At 50.1% G+C, this 11,163-nt stretch overlaps 1 protein-coding gene and 1 long non-coding RNA gene across 3 annotated transcripts in view; one reads left to right on the plus strand and one right to left on the minus strand.

Moving 5' to 3' along the window:
- Positions 1 to 418: 418 nt before the first annotated feature.
- Positions 419 to 6,525, minus strand: LOC114484891 (uncharacterized). Of its 2 annotated transcripts, none has more exons than XR_003678259.2 (3): positions 6,253 to 6,525; positions 2,640 to 2,705; positions 419 to 1,889 (listed from the first exon to the last, which is right to left on the minus strand). It is a non-coding gene; the product is annotated as an uncharacterized lncRNA (long non-coding RNA). The 2 variants fall into 2 exon arrangements; XR_003678260.2 differs by lacking the exon at positions 6,253 to 6,525 and adding an exon at positions 5,536 to 5,777.
- A 3,333-nt stretch (positions 6,526 to 9,858) lies between these two features.
- LOC102973991 (nudC domain-containing protein 3) overlaps positions 9,859 to 11,163 on the plus strand; it is a 24,164-nt gene continuing 22,859 nt past the window's right edge. The window contains exon 1 of the mRNA XM_028484188.1: positions 9,859 to 10,083. Coding sequence (XP_028339989.1) covers positions 9,874 to 10,083 — 210 coding nt within the window. The 5' untranslated portion in view covers positions 9,859 to 9,873. The remainder of the gene's footprint in view (positions 10,084 to 11,163) is intronic.

Here is an 11,163-nt window from a genome sequence, read left to right on the forward strand (position 1 = left end):
CGGATTGGGCTGTAAATTCTTTGACAGTGATAGTGGCGGTGTCATTAACCGGTTCATTTTGTCACCAGGACAGAGGTGGCCAGCCGATTGTATGGCCTGAGGCTTGCCCCTCAACCCTGACACTTTCACCGCCTCTTCACCTGGGCACAGGGAAGCCCTCCTCAGCCCTCCCAAGTTTTCTTCTTTCCTATTTTTTGATTTTTACTTTCAGTAAAAGTAACGCCGATCTCTCTCCTTCAGTGTGGTACTTTTCATTCATCACAACTTGGTCCACCTGAAGCAGGACTTGATGAACTACACTCATTATGGGATGTCAGCATCAGAAAGAGCAGACCCTGTGGGTTCAGAGGCACCCTGCTGTGTCCTGACATGCACATTGCACGTGCGCGTTGCATGCCTGCGCACGGCAGCCCCAGAGACCACCATGTCATCTGTTGGTGAGACGGCTGGGTATTGCTCAGCTCGGGAGGGACAGCACCACCTCCAAAGCTCTGACAGCCTCTCGGAGGGGGTGGTGAGGCCAGAACTTGCTGAGAATTAGAAGTTTGATATAAGGTGGGTCTTTCAAAGTGAGAAAGTGGGGTGGGAGTCTTGATTAGGACTGGGTGAGGATAGTCAGGATTGGTGGAAACTGCAAGGCTATGATTTTGAGGGTGGATTCAGAGGCTGGGTGTAAACTGGGGGTTGAGTTTACATTCATGGAAGAGTTGAGGGCTCTTTGGAGAAGTTGCTGTCATGAATAGTCAGTGCTAATGCAGGCAGGGGCTGAGTGCTGAGGCTTGTTGATGTTGCAGCCAGGTGTGGCTTCTAGTCTGCATCTGTGGTGAGCGTGTGGCAGTGCTCGGTTCTCATGCATGCATCTGTTTTGGATTCCGTTTCATCCCCTCACTGGACCTCTTGCCCCTTGTTACGCTGTCTTCACGGGCAGTTTCTGATGCAGGCGTTTCTGACAGGTGGCTGTGTTGCCGGGTTCACCCCTTCTGAGGTTTGGGTGTTGTTTTCCCTCTGGTCTAATTGCAGGCTGTACCTCACTTTATTGTGCTTTGCTTTACCATGCTTCACAGATACTGTGTTTCCTACAAGTTGGAGGTCTGCGGCAGCCCTCTGTCAAGCAGGCCTTGCAGCGCCATTTTCCCAGCACTGTCTGCTCACTTCAGGTCTTGGTGTCACACATTTTGGTACTTCTCCCAATATTTCAGACCTTTTCATTATTATTATATTTGTTATAAATATAAAACTTTTAACGGATGAGGAGTTGCTTCTTATGGATGAGCAGAGTGATTTCTTGAGGTGGAATCTTCTGGTGAAGATTGCTGAAATGACAGCAGAGGATTTAAATATTACATAAACTTAGCAGCAGGGTTTGAGAGGATTGACTCCAATTTTGAAAGAAGTTCTCCTGTGGGTAAAATGTTGTCGAACAGCATTGCCTGCTAGAGAAATCATTCGTGAAAGGAAGAGTCAATCGATGCGGCGGACTTCACTGTTGTCTTGTTTTAAGAAAAGGCCACGGCCACCCCAGCCTTCAGCAGCCACCACCGCCAAGGCAAGACCCTCCACCAGCACAAAGATTTTGACTCCCTGAAGGCTCAGATGATGGTCAGCATTTTTTAACAATAAAATATTTTTATTTAAGGTATGTACATTGTCTTTTTAGACATAATGCTATTGCACGCTTAACAGACTACAGAATAGTTATATGGTATAGTGTAGAGTACATATAACTTCTGCATGCATTAGGAAACCAGAAAATTCATGTGACTCACTTCATTGTGGTGGTCTGGGACAAAACCCACCATATCTCTGAGGTATGCTTGTATTCCTCAATGGGGAAGTCTGTTGGGACTTGAAATAGTAAAGCTGGTCATAACTGTCCTGATTTTGGATGACTAGGAATAGAAAATTGAGTTAAAGACTAAGAATTCAGCATATTCATGGAGTAGATTATCTAGTTTTTAAATGTATATTTCACATTTATATACTTGTAAAAAATTGGAATACCTCCTTCCCTTGTTGAAATAACTAACACGATTTAAGAAAAAGTCTCACTATAACCAACTTATATCTTTAGTTAATTAGAAGAGTTCATAGTAAATATTGATTATGTTTTTGTTGGCTGACCATCTGATACAGATTGTCAAAGACTTTCCCTAAATTTGCATTAACACCTGTCAAATGACTCATGGGCGTATCATGAGACTCCAAGCACCTTGCCTCATTTATTTTAGGTAAATATAGAATCGTCTCATATTTTTAACTGTGCTGCAGAATTAATTTTACAATGTTAAAAGCACATTTTCAAAATATACTTTTTGTAAGAATTTTTTTTTTTTTAACTGAGCCTTCCTGACAGAGTCTTGGCCATGAGTGGGCGCTAAGGAATGGAAGGCATCCCAGAGGAGCTGGGCTGGTGCACGCAGTGACCACGGGCCAGTCCTGTCCCCAGCTGGCCCCTCTATGTTCCTCAGCTGGACTTTCCCTTTATATTTAGACGAGCTCCTGGTACAACCAGTCAAGAGAAGAAAAGACTACACAAGGAAACCATGTTGAATGCAAAGGGAGCAATAACTCCAAAAAGTAGAGATTAAAAAAATTAGAGTATTCCTGTTAGAAAATAGGCACGATGACACCCTTCAGACCTCGGGGAGGTGAGGAGCTGTGAAGATCTTTTGATGGTAGTCATGGAGCTTGAGTTAATCAGACATCTGGAAGGAAGTAGGAAGACAAGTTAATAAACCGGGAGAAGGCGTTTGTAAACTATGAAACCAACGAAGAATTCTTATCAAAAGTTTATAGAGAACTTCTTCAAACCAGGGAAAGCACAAACAAAAGCCGTAGCAGGAATTTCGCAGAAGTGAGTCGCATATACAGCCAGTTAACATTAATACGCAGGGAAATGTGAATCAAGACCATACGGAAATACTATGTTTTATATATTTTTACTCGATAAAACTTTAGAAAGCGTGCCAGTGTTGAACATGACCCCATGGGTTGGCGGGACCTCGTGCACACCACTGGTGCACGTGAATCGGAGCAGCCCTTAGAAATGAGTTCGCACTGCCTCTTAAGGGTGGGATGCTTACTTTTCCACTCGTGACCCAGCAGGCCCACTCCTGGGTGCATAGCCAAGACAAATCCTTCAGGTTTTGTGACACAAAAAGGAAAGCGTAGCATAACGAATGTCCACGAGGGTCCCCCCCTTCCTTGTTAGCAGCATGTCATGATTCGTGTTTCATTTCTCTCCCTAATCCCAGACTTTTTTTTTTTTGATATGGCAAATCCCAGAAATCACAGACTTCACCCATATATATACTTCAGTAAAAAAATAAGGGCTTAATGTAATTATCGTAACTTACAAATTTATGGTTCCTTATGATCATCTAATGTCCAGCCTGTGTTCACTCTTTCCTGATTGTCTCAAAATGTCTTTTTTCAGTTGGTTTTTTCAAAATAGTATTCCAGCAGGTCCAAACATTACGTTTGGTTGCCGTTATCTTCTAAGTCTCTTAATTTAGAATCATTTCCCTTCTTTTTTTTCATTTTATGCCATTTATTTGTAAAGAAACTTAGAGTTTTGTCTATTGTAATTTTCCAAATTCTGGACTTGGCTGGTTTTTTTTTTTTTGGCGGTGGTGGTGTTTTTCTGGTTGCGTTGGGTCTTCGTTGCTGCACACGGGCTTCCTCTAGTTGCAGCGAGCGGGGGCTACTCTTCATTGTGGTGCGCGGGCTTCTCATTGCGGTGGCTTGGTGCGGAGCATGGGCTCTAGGCACGTGGGCTTCAGTAGTTGCAGCATGCAGCCTCAGTAGCTGTGATACGTGGGCTCTAGGGCACCCGGGCTTCAGTAGTTGTGGCACGTGGCACACGGGCTCAGTTGCTCCGCGGCATGTGGGCTCTTCCTGGACCAGGGCTCGAACCCGTGTCCCCTGCATTGGCAGGTGGATTCGTAACCACTGCGCCACCAGGGAAGCCCTGTGTACATGGTTTTGATGAACATGTTCTCTGTCCCTTGTGCTCCCTCTGTCCGGTGATTAGACCTGTGGGGGTGGAGTGGATTTAAGGCCCAGCGTTGGTGCAGGACTACAGCAAAGGTGAGGCTCTCTGAGGAGGTGCCTGGTATTTGGCTGTTGCAGACATAGGTGGTCTTCTGATCCTTCCGTGGGCAGACTCCCATCCGCCGCTCACCTAGCGCTCAGCGTCTGTCAAGGGATGCTGCCCAGACTCACGTTTCCATTGTAGTTTACACAGTGGTGATTTTCTCATTCTGTTATACCTTCATTTATTATCTTATAGAGGGACTTGGCTTTTCTGAAATTCCAGTTCCTGTAGAACTTGTTTTTAAAAAAATTAATTTTCAGACCGAGCTATACTCTGCTCACCAGAGGTGACCACTGGGGTTTTATGAGCTCATGGATCTTTAACGATTTCACATTTTTCTTTCTGATGCTCAAATTGTCCCATCTTTGGCCAGCAGGAGCTCTCTGGGGGTCTCATGTGTGCCTCTCATGGGACCCTCCTCACCTTGCATGGCATCTTTGCTCTCAGGGGACTATTTAGCTTAGGCCGACTGGAGACTAGCCGCCTCTCCACGGGGGCTCTGGTCCTGTTGGTGAGGCAGGCCCCCTACTATCTGGAGAGACCGATTGGTGGCAGATGCTAAACTGGTGAGATCAGTGTAGATAAACTTATTGATGCTAGATTTTTAAAAAGAAACTGAAGGGTAAAACTGTAAGCTTATTAGGCAACATGCATAACTTCCCTCCCTGAATGCCCCAGGACGTCAAGAAATCTCTATTCCTAGAAGTCACTTGTTGAGTCTTGCGTCCGTAGGCAGACTTTCTAACTGCGTGGGAAGGCACTGAAGAGGGCAGTGATCCAGCACGCGGAGGGCGGTGACCCTGAACATTTTCCCGTTTTGGCCATTTTACACGTTTGTCTCGCTTACTCTTCTTGGCCACTCTTTGGGACAGAGCTGTCAGTGTTCTGGTTTTATGGTTGGGGACCAGGGACTGGAGTGCCATGACCTGCTTGAGGTTTCATGGCTGGCAGCCAGTGACATGGGGTCGGCCTCGGGCCTTGAGTGCTGTGGACACGGGGTTTTCAGTGACCGCTGGGCCTGGTGTAGAGGGCTCTGAGCCCCGCACCTGGGGCCCGGTGGTGTTGGCTCCTGTTGCCTGAGGAGCTGAGAAGAGGCAGGTACTAAAAAGGATCCTGCAGGTGGGGGGCCCCAGAGCAGACTGGGCACGAGGCTGGGGAGGACGGTGGGCCGCCTGGTGCAGAGCGCCCTCTGGGCGGGTCATGTGGACAGACGCTGCCATCTGACCCTTTCCTTTCTAAGCTGCAGAGGTGAAGTGTGACATGGTGTGGCGTGGCCATCCCAGACAGTCACAATGGCTAAGGATCCAGGCCCCGCCAGTCACACTGCAGTGCTGAGAACGCAGCCCGTGGACCTGCTTCCAGGAGGGCACAGTTGGTGCTGGGCTTCCGAGGCAGGGAGTTGGGGCTCCGAGGTGGGCAAGTGTTCTAACAATGCTCACTTTGTATAGGTTGGAAAAGGCAGAAATCCAGAGGAAAAATCACTGTGTTTCCAATGGCCATGGCTCCCATCCACATGTGGGATGTGGTGGGATCAGTGAGAAGAGAAGGAAGTCGATGAGAGATGGAGCTGGTCTGTGAAGAGAGAGGATGAGCTGCTGCCTACTGACCACCTAATACACCCCGTACACGCACACACACCACAAACATACTTATAACACACGTGCACACCACACACGTACACACCACGCACATGCTTACAGCACACATGGTCGCATGATGTGCTCATGCACACGTACCCATGCACGCCACGTGTGCTCGTGCACGCATAAGCCCTGGCCCCTCCCACTGGGTTCAGGGGCAGTGGCACCTACAGGTGGGTAGGGAGGTGTGTCCAGAGCTGTCACACCTGGGCACCACTGAGGACATTGGAGAGGTGGCCTTTGCCTTAGGTCATGAGGGGCAAGTGTGAGTGTTGGAGGCAGCATGTTCCAGGGTGAAAGCAGCTCTTTCTGGCTCTGGGAACCTGGTGAGCACTGCCCAGCACCTGTCTTCACGTAGGGGGAGCCACCCCCAGCCCCGGGAGCCTGGGAAGGGGCTTGAGAGCAGCCCCGGCTGCTCCCCGAATTATAACCCATTCCCTGTATGGGCTCCAGCCTCCTGCTCACAAAAGCCTTTATCTGGGGGCTGTGACCCCTTTTACCCACGACTCCTCCTACTTGCCACTGGCTGTTCTAGTTCCCACGCCGCGCGGTGCAGGGGCGTGGAGGGGGAGAGTGGGGGCGGCCTGAGCTCATCTCCCGCCGGTGCAGGTGGTGCTGGCTGTGGGCGTCTGCCCGGCAGAGCCGGTCCCTTGGAGACACAGGGCCCGGCTTTTCCTTTAACACGGTGGCAGCCCTGTAATCCGGTGCTGTGGCTCCTCAGGCGTGGGGCTGCAGGGAGGCCTGTGGCCAGCCCCAGCCGCCGCAGCGCCCTGGCTGCTGATTCATGCTCCACCCCCCCTTCCCCACCCCCAGCCCTGGCCAGCAGCTGCAGGGGTGTGGCCGCAGGCTGGTCAGGGGGGACAGGGTGAGGGCGGGGGCCCAGAGCACCTGCACGTGACAGGAGACTTACTGTTGCACACTGTTGGCTGGAAATAATCAACTGTATTTAAAGAGAAGGTGGATTTCGAGAGTTCAAAACGCCCGGCACCTTGCTGATCTGTGCTGGGAGTGACTCTCCTGGCTCCGCTGGGAAGAGGCTGCAGGTCTGGGGGGGAGGGGGCAAGCGCCTGCTGAGCCGCCCCCCCGTGATGCTGCCTGAGCAGCGCCCCTCCTGCTCTGGGGGAGGGGGTTCCCTGAGCACAGCCGCCCGTGGGGTGGAGGGTGGTCCCTTGAGGAGGTGTGACCTCGTGGCATCTCCCATCCTCTGCTCATCTGCTGCCCGTCCTGGTCGGAGGGCCCACGCGGATGGCAGCTGATAAGGGCTTAGCCGTATGTCATGGGAAGTAGCTGTCCCCCAACTTTGAGGGGTCCTTAGGTTTATTTCCTAACCTCTGCCAGTGCCAGGCACATGGGCTTTTATTTTGTGTGTGGGTATTTTATTTCCCTGTTTTCATAACCTTGATGATTTCACATAGGTAACGTACACACACGATTCAAAAGGCCATACAGAGAGGATGTGCGGGGAGGGTCGGGCCTCCTCCCACTCCCGCCTGTTACTCGGTGCTCATTGGCGGTATTCTGTGCACGTTCAAGTGTTTGTCAGATGTGAGCTTTACGGCTGCGGTAGGTGCTAGAGCAAGGAGGGTCTTGGGCCACCCTGTCCCCCGGACCTGTTTCAGGGGCTCAGGAGGCAAGCCGGCTGGCGTGGCCACTGGAGAGCTCCCAGGAGTGGGGGCCACAGGGTAGATCACCGTCTTCTGTCAGCGTGTTCTTAAAGAGAGCTCTTTTTCTCCTGGTGGTAAAGCGTCTGCATGTTGTAGGGAATTTGGACAGTACCTAAAGATACAGAAAAGAAAATCAAACTGCTTGTGATCCTGCTACCCAGAGACAACCACAGAGGCTTAAGGGACTCCCTTTTATACATACACACACGTCTTTGTGTGTGGGTTTTCTTAGAAGACTGAACCTGTACCATGCACAAAAGCTGCATGTCCTTTGTCAGTTCTATAGTATATAGAAAGCTTTCCTCTCATCACTGAACCCCCTTTGCAGACGCTTGCTCTGGTGGCATCCACATCAAGCTTACTCTGACCACCCTGTGACCAGGCTTTGACCGTTCCTGTCTCCTTTGCCCCACCCTGCTTTCTCTGTGGCTCTAGGTCCCCACAGGGGCCCGCCATCCCTCCCTGGCCGCGTGAGCGGGTAGTTTGGGGCTGGCATCTGTTCTGATTGGTCAGTGCCCAGCCCTGCCCCTGACCTAAACTGCTGCAAAAAAGTAACACAAACTGGGTGGCTTAGATCAACAGAAATAAATCTTCCCGTAGTTGTGGAGTCGTAAGTCCAGGATCAGGGTGTTGCAGGGCTGCGTTCCCTTGGGGACTCTGGGTAGAACCTTTCCTTGCCTCTTCCAGCTTCTGGGGTGGCTGACAGTCCTCAGCGTCCCTTGACTTGCAGCTGCATCGCCGTCGCCATGTGGCTCTCTTTTCCCCGAGTCTCTACACGTTGTCCCTCTGTGCGTGTGTCTTCATGTCCGGATCTCTCTCCCTTTAAGGACACGGTCCCATTGGATCAGGGCCCACCCTAATGACCTCATTCTAACTGGATTATCTCTGTGTAGACCCTGTCTCCAAATGTGGTGCTGAGAGTTAGGACTTCAGCATATTAATTTTGGGGCACATGGTTCAGCCTGTAGCAGCCACCAGTTTACCAGCCCAGAGAGCCTGGGCTGTGATGGAGGCCCAGCCTCAGATACAAGGTGTGTAAGGCATACCCACAGGAGGTAAACATGTTCTTGGCTTAAAACTTTTGCCAGAAAAAGTGCGTCCTCATTAACCACCGCTCCTAACCCCTCCTGACCAGAGGTGAGGGGCTGATGGGGTACATGCGTTCTTGACCCTTTTCTGGGTGTTTCCATCTGCGCATATGTGGACGCTCACAGTGAGTGGAATCTCGTCCGTCGGCCTCTCCCTCCAGGTGCGTCTGCTGGGCTCTCCGAGGGCAGGAGAAGGTGGCCGAATGAATCTGTTTTTTGGGATGTCCTTCCTCATAGGTGTTGCCTCCTCCCCGACTAAGCTTCTGTCTTTAATTTAGATCTAAAACTCACTCTAATGGACTCTACACTTATTTTTGTATGGTGTTCATGCTATTATTAACACTGTTAAATTCTGTGGCAAGTATTTTATTGTATTTTATTTTTAACATCAGCTTCTTGGCCATGCCTGTTTGCATCTGTGCTGGGTTGGTAATGCGTGTACAGGAGGATTTGGCTGACTGGGTTTTTTCTAGGCTGTCTCATAAGCACACTGCTCGCATCTTAGGAAAGCCTGCAGTTTAGTACATTGCCTTGGCTTTCATTTATTTACCGGGAGAAAATGGAGGCTGGTGTTGGATTAGGATTGAAGTTGAGCAGCTGTAGGCTGAACTTGTTTTGCCTTTTTTTTTAAGAGATACGCCCTGCCAAGTAGTTTATGAGAAACCAGGCACCCACAAGCCCCAGGATTTTTTTTTTTTTTTTTTTTTGGCTGCGTTGGGTCTTCATAGCTGCACGGAGGCTTTCTCTAGTTGCGGTGAGCAGGGTCTACTCTTCCTACTCTTCGTTGCAGTACGCGGGCTTCTCACCACGGTGGCTTCTCTTGTTGTGGAGCATGGGCTCCAGGCGCGTGGTCTTCAGTAGTTGCAGCACACGGGCTCAGTAGTTGCGGCACTCAGGCTCCAGGGTGTGCAGGCTTCAGTAGTTGTGGTGTGTGGGCTCAGTAGTTGTGGCTTGCAGGCTCTAGAGCGCAGGCTCAGTAGTTGTGGTGCACGGGCTTAGTTGCTCCGCGGCATGTGGGATCTTCCCGGACCAGGGCTCGAACCCGTGTCCCCTGCATTGGCAGGCGGATTCTTAACCACTGCGCCACCAGGGAATTCCCCCCAGGATTTTATTAATGAGGCTCTTTGGTTTGTGGGCTGGCCTGGTTTCTAAGCTTCATGAAGACCAGGAGGACCAGGCTGTGCCATGGTCTGTGGTGGCAGATACTTCTCCTAACCTTAAGGGTGCTGTACTCAGGGTCTTCTCCTTGGCTTTTCCCTTTGTTCTTCTGACCTCCCAGGAAGCCCGAGCTGGGGGGTCAGAAAGGAAATCGCCCAGAGAGAGGGAGAGTTTTAGATGCAAAACCAAGTGAGACTAGGTGAAAATTCTCACAACCTAGAGACAGTATGTACCTGGGTTCCCTGTGGACTTCCTGCCCTGTGTGTGGGCCTGGGCTGTCATCTTACTTCTTGTTCTTTCTCAGGAGGCAGGAGCAGTTCCAGAGAAACCCCGACAGCTACAACGGTGCTGTGCGTGAGAACTACGCTTGGTCCCAGGATTACACTGACCTGGAGCTCAAGGTGCCGGTGCCCAAGCACGTGGTGAAGGGCAAGCAGGTAACCTCGGGGGTTCTTCCCAGCGTCTCTGCTCAGCTTCTTTCCGTGGGGCATAGGCTTCAGGCTGTGGGTTGCCCTGGAGCTGGTCTCCCCGCTTAGCCACCAACACAAAAGCGCTTCTTTTCTGCAGTCACAAGCCCGCCACCCCACATCCTCTTTAACCACGTCAAGTATGAGACCCAGCTCAGCCCCCTGTGTGACTAGAACCTGAGCTTTGTTGTTGTTGTTTAATGACAGTATTTTCATATCATTTATTGCCTTTAGTCTCTGCAAAAGCACTACAGAGTAGGCAAGGCAATTGTTGTTATACCCATTTCACAGATGGAGAAAGTGGAGTCCCAAGAGGCAAAGCAAAGAACTACAGGTTCTGTAGTGACAAGTGGACTTTCAGTCCTGTGCTCTGCGGAGTTGTAACATTTACAGCTTCAGCTGATTTCTCCATCTTAATGAGTTTGAGTGAGTAGAAATTTAATCTTTTAGCGGGAGAGAGATGTTTACTTGGGGACGTTGCTGAGAATAACATGATTGTAGCTCGTTGGAAATAGGTAGGCATCACTTTAAAGGAAAAACTCTCATGTGAAATGGGACATTGTTACTATAATCCATAATATAAAAAATTCTGATATATGCCAGAAACTGTTTCCTTATTTCAGTCATAATGAGAAACTACAACCTGCAAAGTAAGTAGTATCTTTTATGTTTTATAGATGAGAAATTGAGGCCGAGAGAAGTTACTTGGTTATCCAGGTTGACATGGAAAAGTCACCATGTGTCTCCCTCACTCTTGCTGTGCCGGGGACAGTGAGCACTGTCCGAATGTTTTTGAAGGAGTGAATGGCTGAATGGGTGCAGTGGTAAAGCCGTGGTTTGATTCAGGTGTGTCTGCTTCTAAAGCTCATACTGTTTTCCCTGTGTCCGACTCCTCACTTTATAAAGCGAAATAACTGCTGGCTTCTTTAAAAGAGAAGGTCCCAGAGCATGTAAAACAGAAGTTGAGGGCTTCCCTGGTGGCGCAGTGGTTGAGGGCCCGCCTGCCGATGCAGGGGACCACGGGTTCGTGCCCCGGTCCGGGAAGATCCC

This window comes from Physeter macrocephalus, unplaced genomic scaffold, assembly GCF_002837175.3.
Source record: "Physeter macrocephalus isolate SW-GA unplaced genomic scaffold, ASM283717v5 random_141, whole genome shotgun sequence".
NCBI classification, from domain to species: domain Eukaryota; kingdom Metazoa; phylum Chordata; class Mammalia; order Artiodactyla; family Physeteridae; genus Physeter; species Physeter macrocephalus.